General features: G+C 48.9%; 1 protein-coding gene across 2 annotated transcripts; it reads right to left on the bottom strand.

The window, feature by feature from the left end:
- Positions 1-657: 657 nt before the first annotated feature.
- WSB2 (WD repeat and SOCS box containing 2) lies at positions 658-19,133 on the bottom strand. Of its 2 annotated transcripts, XM_036083352.2 has the most exons (9): positions 19,013-19,133; positions 12,706-12,874; positions 7,404-7,648; positions 7,114-7,245; positions 4,645-4,745; positions 3,326-3,498; positions 2,532-2,642; positions 2,296-2,403; positions 658-1,667 (listed from the first exon to the last, which is right to left on the bottom strand). In XM_036083352.2, exons 1-9 carry the CDS (start codon positions 19,023-19,025, stop codon positions 1,505-1,507), a joined length of 1,215 nt encoding a protein of 404 aa, XP_035939245.1. In that variant the 5' UTR covers positions 19,026-19,133; the 3' UTR covers positions 658-1,504. The 2 variants fall into 2 exon arrangements, with proteins under 2 accessions (XP_035939245.1, XP_035939235.1); XM_036083342.2 differs by lacking the exon at positions 19,013-19,133 and having other exon boundaries at positions 12,706-12,908.
- Between the last annotated feature and the right edge of the window lie 46 nt (positions 19,134-19,179).

The raw sequence follows: 19,179 nt of genomic DNA, 5'->3' as shown, positions 1-19,179 counted from the left end.
TGCCTCATCCACGTACACCTCGCTCCCCGAGAACCCCGAGCAAAGTTTGCAGCTAATGGCCAGACGGGGCCTCGGGGAAGCCACCCAGAACCTCTCAGGCTGCGCTGGGATGCCTCAAGACGACCACAAAGTGTAAAACTGGCCCAAGCCGTTCCCCACTGTCCTGCTATACTCACTTGTTTTAAAAGGTGGGTATTTTTTTTCTTAGTGGGAAAAATGAAACAGTGAGCTGAAAGCTTTTTAACTTTTCCTTCAATGAAAGCCTCTCATCTTGAAAAGAAATGTTTTTCTTCAGCAACAAAGGCGGTAGAGGAGACTCTTGTACTTTTGCAACAAGTTTTATCACGTTAACACTGGCCTCCACAAAGCACCTAGTAAGAAAGCCAAAGGATAAGATGTTGCATTTCTTTTAAAATAATTTAAAATATATTAAATTTTCCAAAGGCAGATTTCATTGGAATGAGGTGTCTTGATCAGAGAACTACACGCCACTGAAGGAGAACAGTACTTTCAAGGAGCTGTTTTTGGTAAGGGGTGAACCGGGCTGGTTGGTCCGATGAGGCAAAGCAGCGAAGTCAGACCTTGTACATGACAATCAGCCAAGGCGGCGAGAACACCAATTCTCTACACAACGAAGAAGAGACATCTTCACAACCGTTCGACTTAAGAACTATAGTTTTTAGATACCAGGGAGGAAAACACAGTTGTACCTTAACATCTGTTGAGAAAATACAAATAAATAGGCTGCAAACAGCAAGCCGCTGACAAGTCAGCTGCCATTTGGACAGTCATGCAGTTGAGGAATACGTCCCCGGGTACCCGGACACACACGTTTGTCATCTCCGGCACATGCACACCACTGATTTTAAAAAAAAAAAAAAAAAAAAAAGCCGTTTCTAGTGTATCAGTCAGGAGCACACTTCCGAGTGCCCTGTAATCTAGCTCCGACCTCCCAGCAGACGGCTCCATGAAAACTCGGTCCTGCTGGTCAGAGGGGAGCTCGAGGAAGGCAAGCACTTGCCAACAGCAAAGCCACTCTGACACGGCAGGAGAGAACTTTTTAAACAACGTCACCACTGCATCTGAAACACGACAATGACAAGTACTAGGCACAAGCCAACACCTGCCCACTCGCCGGTCGAGGGAATAACCTGCCCCAGCAGAGAGGCTCTCGAGGCCTGGTTACTCTGCTTATCAAATCAACGTGAGTCACTGCACTCTGAATCGGAAGGACTTGAGAAAGTGTCTGACGGTGCCGTTTCTTAGTGGGCTGAGGATTTCAGGTAAGGCTGCGAGCCCCTCTATGACTGACTGCCGCAGGTCACACAGGAACACCTGGGTGACCAGTCTGCCAGCATCTGCTTTTGCTACACTCTGCTCACCGTCTCAAAGAGAAATTCTATTTCAGTCCAAGACCAGCTGTTTGGCCCATCGTTCCCAGCTACTCCTCTGCCAGGAAGCTTGTTCCTGCTACAAGCAAACAAGTAAGACTATGGCGCGTGGCTTAAAAAGTCCTGTATGTGAGGAACTCTTTCATTTTCTTGGGGATCGGCAGTGCTAGCACTTGGTAGGTGGTCAGGAAACTTCGAAGGGCTTTCCGGCATAAGTGCTTCAGTGAGGACAGGACCCGAGGAGCTGTCCAGAACTGGACGTGGCCGTCCCTTGTCCTGAAACAGAACAGAAACGGATGCTTTAAGTGAGACCTTAGAAACACACAGTTTCACGGTGACGGGTATTAATGTTTCGACTCTGACTTGCGTTAGCAGGAGACACCTGGGGAGTGCAATGCGGCCCTTAAATGCAACCCTGATGGTCGAAATGGATGTAAAGGCTGTGATGCTGAATAATTAAGGCCGCTGAGAGGATCAGAAGAACTCAAGACACTTTTGATACCAAAGTGCTATCCGTGAGCTCGGTCCCTTCTGAATCACACCGTGAGTTCCAATGCAACAGAGGGAAGAGTGCCGCCTCCTGAATTATAGATGCTCCCTGCAAGGTGGTCTCTGCCCTAAGTGGTTTCTCAGAAATTCTGCATCATCCCGACTTAGGCCTCCTTGTGGACGTGGCCCATTAAGTGGCATGAATCAGAGCTCTTTAATTACTCTTAGATTAAATATTAAGAGTAAATGATAACCTGTACTGGCAGAATAGAGTATCAGCATTTTGTGTCCTCTTAGATTTCCTTTAAAGGCTTCATCATAGGCAAGAACATTCTAGATCTTTGCTCTCCTTAAAAAGCTACGTGGTACACTCAGCAGAAACCGCGCCCCATCTGTTCAGCTATCAGACACGTACCCTGTGGCAATAACTCCACCATGTGGAAAAAATGTGCAGCAAAGACCATTGGTCATAGGAGCAAACGCAACTGGAGTTTTCAGTTCCAGGGCCCAGATCCTGAGGAGTCTGGACAAGAGAGAAAAGAAATGTTGGCACGTTAGCAGACGGGGGGCCAGCCCCAGAGGGGGGGGGAATGCTACAGTGACTTGTGGGGACTTGCTCTGAGGCCACACACCGAGATGTCTCCTCATTACCTGTCATCTGCCACCGTGGCAAGGTACAAGCCTTCGGGAGAGAAGCACACGGATCTCAGGGAGCTAATGTGCACATCACTGTCGTCCATGGGGAGGTCAAGTTGGGCGTGGCTGAGGAGAAAGAAACAGGACGGTCGGCCTGGGGTGATGGCCACCCCCCACCCTCCAGCTTCATTCCAATGCTGGGGCTATGATGGGCTCAAAGACCCATCCTTACCCCCTATGGAAAACCGTGGGATAAGCAGACTGGGGGGAAAAAGCGCATTTCCTAAGCGTCTCGCGGAAGGGGCTGAAGGGTTACACTCCCTGTGCTAATTTCCTTATGCAAAGTAGGTCAGCCCTCACTTCAATGCCACAGTACAAACTGAAAGTCTTTTTTCAGCTAAGATACATGATAATTATAGGACTACCTATTATTTGCCTCAGAAAACAACAGAGACAAAGAGAAAAAGACCCAAGTTAGTGAGAACATGAAAATTCATTTTGGAAATACCAGTTTCGGTAAGAGGATCATTCTGAACTTGCTACTCTGGTTATTAGTAAATGGAAAGAAAGAGTCACTTTGAGGTTTCATTAACGCTGAATCCAGAGAAGTACACAGCCTCCCACATCGGGAGCCATGTAAGTGACAATGAAGTGCCACCGCATGCCACCGCCTCGGAAGGCCTGAACTCTGTGCCTTCTACCCAGCCGCCTCCCCTGCCCCCGACCCCATGCGGGCCACGCCTAACCCAAGGCAGCCTTCTCATCAGTCCCCCCCGCAACACGGTCCGAAGCAGGGATCCCGTCCTTACTGGAGTACCCTCAGCCTCTCGCCAGTATAGGGGTCCCACATGATCACGTTGGTGTCGTAAGAGGCCGTGACAAGCAAGGCGGAGTCGGGGGAGAAGTCACAAGAGACAACACTGCTTTGGTGGCCCTCTAGCTTCCGGATTAACGTGTAGGACCGCATGCTCCACAGGAACACCTGTGCGAAGGAACAGGTGCCCGGTTAGGGGCGGCGACAGTTTGCACAGCAAGCCAGCGACACGGCAGTGCCAGGTGAAGCCAAGCTCTCCACTCCGCGTCACAGAGGCTGAGGTGAAGCACCAGGTCTGAGTTCCTAAGGTGCCGACCAGCGCACAAGTTCAAGGAGCGCAGTCTAAGGGAGAGTACGCCCAGCCAAGCTCAGGAAGACTACTGGCTACAGTGTACCCGTAGAGGCTTCTCGGTTCTGCTTCTGAGCCCTGTTTGCAAAATCACACCGTGTGCTGATAAAGCACGATCTTGTCCTCTCAGTTAAAAGCAAAAATAGGGGTCAGAGGTGAGCTCCGGGGCTCCCACCAGAGCGGTGGCACCTTGCCGAGCCATTTTACACCACGTGTTTACAGAGCAGTGGGAATGTGCCCCACAACTGTGCGGACGTCTGACACAGCTCATCACTTGAAATCTTTTTGAGAATCATGAAAAATGGGATTTTATTTTCTTCCCTTGAAGAAAACTTGCCGTCACATAGTTCCAAACCCCAAATGAATGATTAACCACCTGGGCCGTACCACACAGTGAACTCTTCCCTTTCCCGGCTCAGTCACAGCAAACAGCTCGATGCAGATGTAAAATCAGACAAACACACTGTTCCCAAATTGTTCTTGGGTTTCTAATACTTTCTTAAATAACAGACAGGGCTTCAGAACAAAGTTCAACAAGTAACCGTACATTCTGATTTGAAATGGAAATTCCCATCACACAGATTCAAATTAAATTGTTCAAAGGAGGGAAATTGGGATTCATATAGGGGTTGCAACTTTTAAAATCTCGAGACTCCAAGGGGAAGAGATTTAAAAAGCACACCTTTACCGTTTTGTAAAGGCAAACAGCCCTCCTCCAGTGATGAGGGCAATCCATGTCCTTCAACACCTCCTCTCGGTTTATGTCAACACGCAAATCAAGAGAGGCGACGACGTGCAGGAGGACCCGGCCCACGAGCACGCGTCCTGCCGGGGCTGCTTTGCAGCCGGGTTTGGAGGGGTTTGGAGGCGCGGGCCTTACCCACCCTCTCCCACACCAGGCCCGTTCAGGCCTCCTGGTCTCGCCGCACGCGGGCAACGGAGGCAGCGCCCGACATGAGCCTTACCGACTTCTCTCCAGCGGCCGAGCACAGCATGCTGCAGTCGGGCGAGATGGAGCAGCAGTAAACCCACTGCAGGTGGCCCGAGAGCACCTGGATCTGTTTACCTGCACAGAGAGGGGCACAGGGTGAGCCAGTTCGCGAAACCACGCAGCCGGGGGCCCGAAGGACCGGGAGGCATGGCCGACCCACCTGGTGTCCTATCGCCTGAGCCCAAAGGCCCCTTCTTTTCAAGGCAGAGAGAAATATGCCAGGAGTTGTCATTTAAACACCTGAAATCTATTTATACGAGAGTGTAATCCCCAAGGAGATCACTACCTTCTGTTTCACCAAAATCCCCAAGACCGGTGCGATAAAGGCTGTACACAGGTCACATCTGACAGATGCCTTTGCTAGCAGAGAACATTCTTTCCAGGGCCCCCCAACCACCTCTAATAGTTGGGAGCATCCTTCCAAATGTGAGAATGTTTTATCTTCACTCCTGTCGTTGACGCTCTGTAATGGTCTCCCCCTCCCAAGGGTCCCACCGCACGCTCTCACCCTCCCCAGGGTGTCTGGCTGAGCCACCGCGCAGAGCGATGAGGCCCACGGGCTCTGCCGTCAGGCGAACCCGGGTTTGATCCCTGACTCCGCTGAGGACTCAGCACGTGCCCCGGGGCCACTCACGGAATCGCTCCAGTTCTGAGTTTGGGGGAAAAATTAAAGGCCCAGCCGTAAGCATAACAGAACAGGTGAATATATGGAATACATTTCTACCCCATTAATTCAGATGGTATTAAGGATCTAGATTTTCCATGTTCCGTGGAAAAAATGTAAGGAATATGAATCTATTTTTGTGGAACAACGACCACAAAGTCCGTAAGTGTGTCCGAGTGTGAGTAGGACACCGAGGGAAATACAGAAGGCTCTTAGCATGGGTCCTGAGGCTGCAGGGGGATTTCAGGGAAGACAGTCGGGGGGAGGATGAGATAGGGAAAGAGACTGGGGTGGGGGGGTGAAAACCAATACAAAAAAAAAAGGAAAAAACTTTCATGAACATATATACTGCTGCAAATGCATTTAAGAGTTTGTGTATATATGTATATATATATGTGGGTGTATATAGTATTTTTGTAAGAAGTCATGGTTTCTTCAGCTATCACGTAAGAGCAGTCCCAAACACCCCCCCACCCCGGGTGGTTCTGAGTGCTGAACAAATTTAGGCAGGATGGCAGGGCAGGGCCCCGTACCCAGGAACACTACTTCATCCCCGCCCCTCCTGAGAAAGCCCTAGTGTACTCGCCCACTCCCAGCCCCCTTCAGCTAGTCCTCTCTTCCCAGTCACCCGAAGATTTTAAAGTCACTTCAAGAATCTTCCTTCCATGATGGCCAGCTGCCTCTGGATACACATTAAAAATGGCGCTGCCCTGGAGAAGCCTTCCCAAGCAGCCGGCCTGTCTTGTGACTCCAAGTTCCGCAGCTAAGGGCAGAAACTACCAGAGTTCTCTTGGTGACCAGATGCCACCAGATGAGGACACCACAAGCACCTCCTTGGCAGTGGGACAAGTCATCAGGCCGGAGTCTCAGAGGGCAGGAGTAGGTCCCCTCTCGTGGTTGGGGGGCTGGCACAGTCATGGCTGAGGCACGAGTACCGGTGCCTCCCCATTACTGGGGGCGACTGCGCCTCTCTCTCAGCTGTCCCCGTCGCCGCTTCCTCCTTCCACCTCCCTCCGGCCCCTGCGTCCCTGCCCATGTGGGGAAGAAAGGGCCTGACAATAAATTCCTCTTCCCTGTGTCACCTGTCTGGTTAAAGATCAGTACCAGAGACGGACGGGCCACCTCTGTCAACAGTTCTGCTCAAAGCAAAATTCCACAAAAGTTGACCCCCTCTAGCTAAGAGAATCCTTCTGGGCAAAGATTCCACTTCACAAAGAAACTATTTCTAACAGGAAGTAACCAACATGGACGACCTCCTCTAGACTGGTGGTTCTCAACCCGGGGAGACGATGCCCTTCACGTGGACGGGGGGCAATGGCTGGAGACGCTCTGGCTGTCGCAACTAGAGAAGGCGCTTCTGGCATCTAGTGGGTAGTCCAGGGATGCTCCTCAACATCCTGGAGGGCCCAGGACAGCCTCTAACAAAGACTTAGCGTGCCCCAAATGTCAGTAGTGCCACGGCTGAGAAGACTCACACCACAGCATCTGTTTTCAATAGGAGTGATTATCAGTAGGGGTCAAAAGTGCTTCTCAGTAACCAAAAAAAAAAAAAAATCTTACCTTTTTTTATGTACAAAGCACAGATATGCATTCAGTGCATAAACAGTGTATTTTTGGTATTAATATCTCACAGGGACGAGGTGGGTGTATGATTAGAAAAAAATGTCTTTCACGGGTCCTTAGGAAAATCGGTTGAGAAACACTGTTCTAAGATAAAAGTGAGAAGGGGGCAAATAGAGTATTTTGGGGAGCTGCCCAGCAGTTCCATCACTTTCATACCATGTTTGTTCAGGTCCCAGATGCGAAGAGTCTTATCCCGAGATGCCGAGACCAAAATCAAACTGCCACTGGGTGTGAAGCTCAGATCTCTCACGACATCTTGGTGGCCGGAAAGATTCAAAAGCAGGAGCCCTGGCGTGGGAGCAGGGGCACTCGGTCAGGGAGAGGCGGCACCCGGCCTGCCGGTCACGGCTACACCCCTCAGCCACCTGGGGGGCCGGTGGCCTGTCTGGTCCCTGATGAGAACATGCATGCATCCTGGGACCTTGCCCCGGCCAGAAATGACCTACCTGTCTGCACCTCCCAAATCTTGATCTGCCCGTCATTGAGTCCCGTAGCAAGGATCAGGCAAGAGATGTCTGGCACTTGGGCATGGTGGCGTGCCCAGAGCTTCCTGCTGGGTGGAGAAGGCCACGGGCTAAAGGCCAAACCCCAGACAATCTGCCCACAGTCCAGAGTCTTCTCCTTTGGGCTGCCTCGCCCTTTTGTATCATTTTTGCTGCTTCGGCTTTTGGCTTCAAACCCTTTAGGGATGCTGGAGGAAGCAGAGATTCCTTAATGAGTCAAAAAGTGTCACCAAGTCAACCAACTATTCATTCCATGATATCTAAGATATTAAGGTTCTAGAAACAAATTGGCCTTTGGTGAATTTAATTTCTTTTTAGAATTCATGTAACGAAGACTTCATTAGCCTTGGTTCATCCCATTTGTGATAGCCCTGCAGTGGGGTGACCTGCCTTGTGGGATAACTAGATCACAGAAGCTCCAGGGAGCCCTGCTTCCTCAGAAAGTTCTCTCAGGTTTGGTGCATGGAAGGAAAGATGCACTCAGTTTCTCCCATGAGGAAGAAAGCATGCCGTAGGTTTGGAACTAGGACAGATCTTAGAACTTGAATACCCATCTGCTGCTCCCCTGCCTGATGAGCCCCTAGCTTCGAAAGGCCCAAGGAGCAGGAAAATAAATCCTTTTCTGGCCCACACATTTGCTTGGTACAAGCTGGTTTCCACCTTCCCTCACTATGGTCCAACCAATTAGTGAGGCTCTTTCACTTACTTCTCTGGGTACATCCAGCACAGGAACCGACCAGTGGGGTGATCGAGGAGAGAAAGAGCCCAAGACTGCAGAGCTGCACCGACCTCAAAGATCCCGTGGCCTGAACCACTCCTTTTATGTTCTACTTACAGTGAAACACGGCCCAGATAAGCTCTGTGAGACTCACTCCCTAAGATCTAGGCCCTGCCCACCACTGCCCCGGCAGACCACATCTCACAGGCTTGAGCAGCGGGACAACCCTGGGATTCAGCCCCCAACCTCGAAGTTTCCTGTCTGCAGTACACTTTATCAGTGCAAGTATTAAGTTCTACTTTTCTCTGTGACCCTGACCACATGCTGGGATGTATCAAACTCAGGGAAATGAAGATGATGAAGCTGGAACCCAGTTCCGTGAAAAATCCTATAGTCAACGTATATGTAACTGGACCTCTTTATGCCTCAGACTTGTTCCCCCAAAGTTGGAAGTAAATCATATTTTTGCCAAGTGTGTGGTTGAAATATATTAAAGAATTTAAACCAAGCTCACCTATAAAACTAGAAGGGAGGAATTAAGGCAAATATAGGCTCCATCAGCTCTAAAACTCTATTAGTCCAAATCAGAGCTTGGCAAGCTATGTCCAGGCCAGCATTCTGTTTTTACAGATAAATTTTTTTTTTTTTTTTTTAAGATTTTATTTATTTATTTGACAGAGAGAGACACAGCGAGAGAGGGAACACAAGCAGGGGGAGTGGGAGAGAGAGAGAGAAGCAGGCTTCCCGCGGAGCAGGGAGCCCGATGCGGGGCTCGATCCCAGGACCCTGGGATCACTGAGCTGAAGGCAGACGCTTAACGACTGAGCCACCCAGGCGCCCCTTTACAGATAAAGTTTTATTGGAACCACGTTCATTTGATCACACGCCATCGATGGCCGCTTTCACGCCCTAAGGGCAGAGGGGAGGAGTCTCAACAGAAACCAGATGGCCCCCGAAGCCAAAAACATTTACCACCTGAGCCTTCAAAGGAAACGTGTGCTGACCCCAGGTCTCAATGACCAAATGGAGTTTGAAAACTTGTTGTCCTGACAAGCATCCGAATGTGATAATGAATGTCTTTTCGACTGACCCTGCTCAATCCCCACACCTCACGGAGCTGCCTGGCCCTGGCGCAGGGGCCTCAGTCGGCCATCCAGGGAGGCAGCGTGGAAAAGGCAAGCTACAGGGAAAGCTCTGTAGGACAGCTGGGTGCCATCGAAGCCACTTTTGTTTTATTTTTTATAAAATCCTAAATTCTGCATTCGAACTAAGGAATAATCTGTAGCTACCTTATTCCACAGGAATTAAAGCACATATGCGTATTAATTCATTTTAATATCATAAATTTAATTTCTCTAGAAAGAGATACTAAACCCTCCATTTTAGGGGTAGAGTTAACTTTCCTAGGGTCACAAAATCGGGGGGCCAAACGAACTAGAACTCAAGTCTTGGGTATCCAGGCCTACTACTCACCAGATCCCCTGGACTTCTGAATTTGCCAATGAGTCAAGGGATGAGTTACATGGGAGATGGGGGGTATATGCATGGGAAAGGAACAGCTAAGGGCAAGGCAGAGTCACTGGGGGAATTTAACTTCACTGAAATTCAAGTTTCTAAAAACTGCATTTCTAAAAGTAGATTGTACAATTATTGGGTTAGTACCAATTATTCGCTCAGTACTAAAAGCACTATTATTTTTTTTAAATATGTAACAATCTGAACAAGAATCTAACGACTTCAGATTTCCCCTTTTAAAGGACTTTTAAAATAACAATTATTTTCAATTATGAAAGTAATAGAGAACCTTGGGAAAAATTTGGAAGTGAGACAAGTAATAAAATAAAAATTACCCATAATCCTAACACCACTCTAACCACAGTAAACATTTCACTGTAAGTTTTTATTTGTGCATATATACATATATTTTTAAAAGACAAATTTGGGATATTACATATATAGTTAATAGCTTACTATTTTCATTAAGCCTTATAAACATTTTCCTGAGTTATTATTCTTCAAAATGTGTGATTTTTCCCTAAAACAAGTAACTTCTCACTTAACATATTAAACAGTAACATTTCTCTCATTATATTAAGCAATAGATACACAAAAAGGATTAATACTCAAATTTCCATTTTCCTGAGTTCATACTGGACAGATATATTTACCTATAGTGATGTGTATGTTTGAATAGAAGACTGATTTCAGGCAGAGTTTCCATTTGTATGCTTTTTAAAAGATTCTTTTTCCGGCACCTAGGTGGCTCACTTGGTTAAGCATCTGCCTTCGGCTCAGGTCATGATCCCAGGGTCCTGGGATTGAGCCCCGCATCGGGCTCCCTGCTCAGTGGGGAGTCTGCTTCTCTCTCTCCTTCTGCCCCTCCACCCCGCTCATGCTCGCTCGCTCTCTCAAATAAATAAATAAAATCTTTAAAAAAACAAATAAATAAAAATAAAAATAAAAGATACTTTTTCAGACCATAAACTTGTACTGGACTGGATATAAAGTTGAGTCTCTTGCATTTAGAGTAGGAGATCAATAAAAAATGGGAAGACCTTGGCATTCTCATTAAACTGACCACAGAGGGGCACCTGGGTGGCTCAGTTGGTTAAGCGACTGCCTTCAGCTCAGGTCATGATCCCAGGGTCCTGGGATCAAGCCCCGCATCGGGCTCCCTGCTCGGTGGAGAGCCTGCTTCTCCCTCTCCCACTCCCCCTGCTTGTGTTCCCTCTCTAGCTGTCCCTCTCTCTCTCTGTCAATTAAATAAATAAATAAAATCCTTAAAAAATAAATAAATAAATAAACTGACCACAGAAGGAACTGAAAATAATGATTTAAAAAAAAAAAAAACCTCTGATGGCCGCAAAAAATATCCTATGGCATTGCCATAGTTTCCCTTACCATCCTCTCTCTCATCACCAGGATTTCTGGTTTTTCACTACTACAGAGCTAATTCCGCGATGAAAATCAGTGTATGGAAATAGATGACCCCATTTCTGAGATTCCTAGTAGCGAGAGGAACATTTTCAAGGTCCTCGATCCATACTGCCAAACAGCCAGATTCACACCGGTCAATCCCAGCAGCGCCCAAGTACGCATCTCAGCACACTCTTGTTGGCGGGACCCACTTTCAAGGCCACGAGTCTCAGACTGAACTGATGAAACACTTAAATCTAACATGCAATTTGTAAGAAATGCCCAAAGCAAAACAAATGAGGCCCTCAAGGGCAGGGGCCGTGTTTGATTTATTTCAAGGTTCCCAGCCCCTAGGCTCCGTGTCAGGCAAACATTTCCAACAGATGCTGCCTGAATCAATGGAGTCGCCCTGTCCCAGCTGGGCCATCTCACCTGGAGCTCACAGCACTCAGACACTGGGCCCTGTCCAGCCCAAAGAAAGAAACCAGTTAATACCAGAAACTAAATTTGGTCCATAAAGGAAAACACAAAAACCCAACTTAAATATGGGCAAAGGACGTGAACGGACGTTTCTCCAAAGAAGATACAGGACAGGCCAAGAAGCACAAGGAGCTCCACCTCCGAAGCCATCAGGAAATGCAAATCCAAACAATGAGATGCCACTTCCCACCCTACCAGGATTGTTCTGCTAGAATCAAAAAGACAGACAATAACAAGTGTCGGTGAGGGTGTGGGGGATATGGAAATCTCACACATCGGCTGGTGGGATTGCAAAACGCTGGTGGGATTGCAAAACGGGGCAGCCACCTTGGGCACCAGTCTGTTTCTCAAGCAGAGAAACACTGTAAGCCTATGTCCATAAAAACAAACAAAAAACAAAAAACAAAAACCCGTACGTAAATGTGCACAGTGGTATTATTCGTAATAGCCAAAAAGGGAAAACCATCTAACTCTCCAGCAACTGATACATGTCTATGCAAGGTGCGCTGTCTCCGTACAATGGAATATTATTTGGCAGGACGGGAAATGATGTACTGATACACGCTGTTAAGAGGGATGACTGGAAACATTCTCCTAAGTGCAAGAAACCCGTCAGAAAAGACTCCACGGTGTACAATTCGATGTATGTGAAAAGTCCAGAATAAGCAAATCTATGAAGACAGAAAGGGGATTCGCGGCCGCTCTGGGCTGGAGAACAGAGTGAGATTGGAGGATGACAAGTGAGGGATGTGGGGCTGCTCTCTGTGGCAATGACAATGGTTTTGAGATTAATCATGGTGAGAGCCGCACAACTTCCTGAATGCACTAAAAGCCACTGAACTGTACACTTTAAAGGCGCAGACTGTATGGTATGTAAATTACATCGCGATAAAGCTGCTAAAAAGTAACAGCGGGGCTAACGTGATCTCCACAGAATTAATTTTCCCACCTACCGACCGTGGGGCTCTGGAAACCCCAATGATCAATTCCTGAACTGTTTTCAGCCGTTCTCCCTCTCCTGTTCTCGGGCGGGAAGACCCCAAAGGGCAGGGAGTCGTGGGGGAAAGTGCTCCAGGTCGCCCATCGTGAGGATTCCCTCGCTCCTCTGGGCTCGGGGGCGCGAGAACTTACAACTGCTCCTCCAGCGGCCAGGGGATCAGCTTGACGATGCAGTGTCCTTGAGACCAAGCGAACCAGGAACCGTCCGGGGAGAAGGCGACGCTCCAGGTCTCACAGCTCGACTTCCAATCAAACTGCTGAGGGCGGCCCGGCTTGAGCTCGGCCAGCAGCAGCGGTTCCTCTGAGACGGGAGACAGCATGCTTCAGGCGAACGCCCTCGCTGCCTCGGCGGGGGGAACGTGGGGAGCCAGGCTCCGGGCCACCGGGCTGACTCACACCCAGGAGAGCCGCTGTCTCCCCAGGCTGAGGGCTGATACTCTGGACTCCGGGAGGGAGTTGTCATTTAAATGACCTGCCCAAGAACAGTAGCCACAGGCCACATTCCAGTGCGGTTACTCAGCCCTGGCCCTGGCCACCGCTGGTTAACCATGACTCAGAGTAACCTTTGTGCGAGTGAACTCAGTGAATGGAGGCCTCATTTTCCTATGAATGCCTGAAGAGGAAGAAAGGCGAGCCGGCCCGGGCTGGGACCAGGCTAGATGGTGCAGATTAGGAGGCCTTCCAGTGTATTTAAGGTCTCCTCAAAAGAACCTGCCACCGGGAGGGAGGCCTAGAAGGCATGTCTGGAACTCCAAGGCTCCCCGTCGCTCACCAGCCTCCTCCTTCTCCCCATCACCAAGGCACTTGCCCTGCTTCCTGCCGCTCGGACCTCTGGATCTGGCCTCCCACTTTCCACCTCTGTTCTGGTTTAAGCCTTCATCCCAACTTGCCCAGATCTTTCACGAGACTCCCCTGATTTTTCCTGCCCTCCCCCCACCCCATCCCCCCTGCTGAAGCTAAAATACACGTCACATTTCTCTCAAATGCATTCCAAGGCTCCCGCCTGCGTCCACAGTAAGGGCAGGGGAGCCTGGGCCTCCTAGCCCACACCACGGCCCCACCTCCTTCCCGGGACCTCTCTCCACCGCCACACGAGTCACCTGGCCACACGCCACATAGCTCATTTAGGAGACTCCCAGGCCCGCACCTTGAGCTCTACTGAAGTGGAAAACAAGTCCCACCCTGCCTCCTTCATTCTCTCCTACAGTTACAAATTTCCTTCTGGCCCACCCTCCACCAGAATTTAAGCACCCTGTTCAAACACCAAAATGATTTCATTTTCATTTCTCTCGGGGCCTAGCACAGTGCCTCGTGAAGAGCTGGTGCTGGATTGGGGCTTCTCCTGCCACCTGAAGGGTAGTTCCTAGTTCAAGTCTCCACTCTGGAAGGTTCTCAATGGCTGACGAAGCTCACAAGTTAAAGGCGTTCAGAACTGATTTTTTGCCCATTAATTATGATTATGATACACACTAATATAAATACTGGCTTCCACTCTGAAAGAGGTCACTTCCTGATGTCTATGTTCCACCTCAGTAGTTTCGAGACCTTGACCCTTTTATACCTGTTACCAGATAGATGCTAATTTAAACAGCCCTATTTCATTTATTTTAGGATACACCTTTATATGTCTTCTCTCATTTTGACCTCGCCGAAATCAGGATGCGCCTTACAAACGATGAATTTTTACAGTTAAATAAGCAGTATTTTTTCTCAGTGATAAATAAGAACCATTGTATCTTGGGTTTAATGAAACAGATGGTAAACATGCATATATAGCGAGATGCCTATCTGTATATTTATATACATATATATATAATATTTCCTGGTATATGCATTATAGAAGGTGTGGGTACTACCTTGTTTTATAAAATAAATGTGTTGCTGAAGAGTCTGTCTTTAAATAGAATTTTAATCCATCAAGCCTTTGGTGGCTTTGCTATTTAAAGAAAAGTAAGTTTCCTTTGCAAAGAGAATATTCATTTCCTGAGGTTCTATGTATAAATCTAGGTTTTAATACATTAGGTCGGTCTAAACTGGCATTTGTATAGGCCCAGGTAATTCTCCTGAAATCTGTACATGTTTGTACATGGGATCTTTTCATTTATACAATTACTTGTCTATAGGAACACACTCCTTTGGATGGGAATATCTGCATGGTAAGAAGTTACTTTACATTTTAAATCCAAAACAGGTCTCTCAATGTTACCCAGCAAACCTGGTGGTGTCTTCATTCTCATTATTCCTAGTGGTGACCTAGCCCTAATCTGTCAATGCCTCCTTCAGGTAATCCAGGGGTTCTCAACGGATTGTGTCCTCTGGGGACAGGTGGCAATGTCTGGAGACATTTTTGGTTGTCATAACTGTCCCCATGTCATAACATGGGGAGGAGATACCAGCTACTGGTATCTAACGAAAAGAAGCCACAGATACTGCTAAGCACCCTACAGAGCAGAGCACAGCCCCCCACAACGAAGGATTATCTTTCTCAAAATGTCGATAGTGCCGAGGTTGAGAAACTCCGATGTGGTCAAATATTAAATGACATCGACTGATCTGGAGGTACATTTTTATCTAGGGGATGAAACGTCTTTATTCCACCCTGATAATATTCACACTTGGCTCACTTCCCCCACAACATCCTTTTGACACCACGGAGGCTCTGCACAATATAAAAAGGGGTCCTCCCTGTTTTCTCTCTTTTCTTTACTTCCCAAACCAAATCCATTAACAAGCTCTATCGAGGCTGTTTCCAAAAGGCTTGGCAAACCTAACTTCTCTCCATCTCCATGGCTACTATTCTACTCTATGCAAACCATCTCATCAATATCATCTCTCACTAAGCAGCCCTGCAACTGCTCTCCTAGCTTCCACTCTGCCCCACCCCCAATCCTCACCTCCTAGAGTGATCAGTTTCAACTACTCTTAGAATAAAATTCAAGGGGCGCCTGGGTGGCTCAGTCCGTTGAGAGTCTGCCTTCAGCTTAGGTCATGATCCCAGGGTCCTGGGATCAAGCCCCGTGTCAGACTCCTTGCTCATCCAAGAGTCTGCTTGTCCCTCTGCCCCTCACCCTGCTTGTACTCTCTCTCTTCCTCTCTCTCAAATAAATAAATAAAATTAAAAAAAAAAAAAAAGAATAAAATTCAAGCTCCTTACCATGCCCTTGATGTCCTGCATAACCTGGCCCCTGGCCTTCATCTCCCACCTGGGCTTATAACTCTCCCCTCCCTGGCCCTGGCTCTAGCCTTCACTCACCCCTTGACTATGCTCAATTAGTTCCGACCTTAGGGCCTTTGCACCAGCTCGTCTCTTCACCTGGAATGCCCTTCCATGACTGGCACCTTCTCTTCATTCAGTCTTGGCTCAAATAACAACTCCTTCACGAGCCCTTCTCTGACCCCAAGTCAATCTCCTTCATAACCCCTCCTCACATCATGTTCTTTACAGCACAATCACCATTATGATTAGCAATCGGTCTCCCCCCAACCAGGACATCAACTCCACGGAAGCAGGGACCTCGTATGTTTATTCTCAGTGCCTAGCAGAGTTCCTGGCAGAGAGCAGGCAGGCAGTAAGTATTTGTTGAATAAATATACATGGTATACCTCTTTAAATACAAACAAAATGAAGCCCCTTAGACTATTATGTTGCCTATGCCAAACATTTCACATGAAATGCTTCTTAAACATGAGCCATACCCAGATTTCACACTCTATTTCTGTGATTTGGAGATTTAATCTCCTGCTATTTCAGGCTCAGGAATCCAGGAGCTAAAAGAAGAAAAAACTCAGTGACTCCTGTCTCTTCATTTCTAGAACTCAGGAAATTCTGAAGCAGAGTCTGGGCCCAAACAAAACTTGGCTGCTGGGGGGGGAGGGGGGATGGAGAAGCCATAATTAGTGCAGAACTTAAAAAACCAGAGCCAAGAGGATCCAGCTTTCATCTGGGATCGTACCTGCCGTGGTCCTTTGTGGTGAAAAGGCCCACGGAGCTGCGTGTTCTAGTTAAACATTGGGATGTATTTGGACGACCAGGCTGAATGGAAAGATATTTATTATCAGCTTCTGTGCAAGGAGATTCACCTGAACACAGAGATGGAAGCAATGGCTCCAGCCAGCAGGGAGCCTGGTGATTTGTCCTGCCTCATCACCTTGACACTGGCTCTCCCATCGGTCCAGAAACCTGCCTGGCAGGCCGCAGATCCCTGTCTGACTGCTCCATCTTACCATGGCAGGGCTCAGGGTTGATGTCACGTTCTCAAAGACCTTCCTGGCCTCACTGTCTCAAGTGGTTCCGTCACTTTCCTTTCCCTCCGTTCAATGTTCTTTAGAGGCACCACTCACTCCTCTCGTCTTGATTGCTTACTTGCTTTTATACATTTACTGTCTAGCTCTTCCCAACCCACACCCCAAACCTGCCTCTCTGCCCGCTGCAACTGAGCTGCACTGTCCAATACACTAACCACTAGCCACACCTGACCACCATTTACAATATGCTAAGTCCGAACTGAGCTGGGCTGTTAGGTATGTAACACACACCGTATTTTGAACTTAGTACCAAAAAAAAAAAAAAAAAATCTAAAATATATCAATAATTGGTGATTACATGTTGCAATGGTAATATTTTAGACATGTTGGATTGACAGCTACAATTTTAAAATTGGTTTCACCTGTTTTGCTTCTTTTACTGCAGCCACTAGAAGATTTTAAATTACAGATGTGGCATTATATTTCTATTGGCCAGAGCTGGCCTAGAGAGTGCCTGGCACACAGTAGATACTCAATAAATATTTGTCGAAAGAATAAATGAATTCTAACCACTGCTCTGAAGATATCTACTGTTGTCCATTGTAATCCCATTACAATGGACTTTATTCAGTTTCAAAAGAACGTAAAAGTCTCTGGCTTTTTTTTTTTTTTTTACAGCAACTTGGCCGCTCTCAACAGCTCTGCCCACACCCCAAAACACGGTCGTCAATCATTAGGAAAAACGCAGAACTGGAAACAGATTCCAGCTAAAAAGGGAGGCTAGCTACAGATCGCTTTCAGTTTTAACTATAAGGAGTCAATGGAAACAATAGCGGAAGCTATAAAAAGAGTCACATAAGATTCACACAAACAGTAGGGGCCATTTAAAAAGTGGTAACACACTCACTGAAAAGAAAGCCCTTATCTAGATGGGAAGGCAGAGAGAGCTGCCTCTACACCTTTTACTGAATGCCTGACTACAGCAAACAAAGAAATGTCATTTCCCAAATTAAAAAGTTACACCACCCCAGGGAACACCCTGATTTGAACCTACCCACCAACAATCCCCCCGCTCCATCAAACCAGCCAGGGAAACACAAACACCAACAATCAGAATCCTCCAAGCAAGATGAAGCCTGAACTTCACTGGAAGAGTACCAAGAGGTTCTGGAACAATTCTGAACCCTAGGCCTTGACCCCTTCTGAGAATTTTCCCTAAAGAAACTGCCTTTAAGCATGGAGGGATATTCAAGAGTTGGAACTCCCAGAATAAATCCCAAGCCTACCCCAAATTTCTGTATAGGTAGGGTTTGGAGGCAAGGTGGCTGGAAGGGAGAAGACGAAGGGATAGTCTGGAGGTTTTGCCTTTCCCTAACAAGCACACGTAACAAGCACACCGAGATTACACGTTCATTTGGGCTGACTCTCCAAGTATATCCGATATTCTCAGACTTCCACACTGTTTTCTGATGACAGCTGTTAACAAGGACAGAGGCATGCACCTCACCCATCAATATCCTAAACTTGCCCTATCAAATATGCCAGCCCGGATCAGCATCCCCAGCCCCACCCCACCCCACCTCTCCCAATGAGTCTCCGCCGGGAGAGGCTCGCAATAGATTTTTTTAATAGGGACCCAGTCCCCATTCTTACGAACAGCAAGTTGGGAAGCTCCCAACCACCCACTGGGGCACGTACTATTATTATCCCATTTCGCAGATACAAAACAGACTTGGGTTAAGTGGCCCGTGCACGATCACACCGCTTCTAAGGGGCAGACCTGACGCCCACCCAGACCCGCAAGTGCGTCACCTGGCACCTGGGCACCCGCCCCCTGGGATATCACCCCCTGAGGGCCCGGCGCACCCCCGTGCCCCCCCCCCGGGCGTAGGCGTCGGGCCGGGGGACCCCCCACTGTCCTGGGGCATGGGGATCCCCGGCACGCGGTGGCCCGTGCTCCTCCGGTCCTGTCCGCGGCGGGCGGGAGGCGCGGTGGCGGCCGCTGACAGCGAAAGTGAAACAAAGCTGGGCGCCGGGCGCGCCCCCCGCCGCCGGCCCGCGCGGACGGCCCAGGCCCCCGCGCCCCCGCCGCGCCCCTCCCACGGCCGAGCCCGCGCCCCCGCCCGCCCCCTCCCCCCGGGAGAACCGGCCCGGCCCCGCCCGGCGGGAACCCGCGCGCCCCGGCCCCGCTCACCTCCGGCCTCCATGGAGGACGCGCGCGGCCCCGCGGCAGGCGGCGGGCGCCTCAGCCCCCCGGGGCGCCGGCCCTCATGCCGCCCCCACGCCGCCCGCCCCCGCCCCGGCCCCGGCCCCGGCCCCGCCGCCGCCGCCGCCGCGCCCGCCGCCGCCGCCGCCCGGAGA

Source organism: Halichoerus grypus, chromosome 13 (genome assembly GCF_964656455.1).
Source record: "Halichoerus grypus chromosome 13, mHalGry1.hap1.1, whole genome shotgun sequence".
Taxonomy (NCBI): Eukaryota; Metazoa; Chordata; class Mammalia; order Carnivora; family Phocidae; genus Halichoerus; species Halichoerus grypus.
This window is presented reverse-complemented; position numbering and strand designations above follow the sequence as displayed.

Excerpts from the sequence above, each read along its gene's own strand:
- WSB2 (XM_036083342.2), bottom strand. The coding sequence starts at position 12,893 with ATGCTGTCTCCCGTCTCAGAGGAACCGCTGCTGCTGGCCGAGCTCAAG. Across the intron at positions 4,746-7,113 it reads CTGGGACCTGAACAAACATG|GTAAACAGATCCAGGTGCTC; the intron begins GTATGAAAGTGA and ends CTCTCTGTGCAG. Across the intron at positions 1,668-2,295 it reads GGTGGAGTTATTGCCACAGG|GACAAGGGACGGCCACGTCC; the intron begins GTACGTGTCTGA and ends GTTCTGTTTCAG.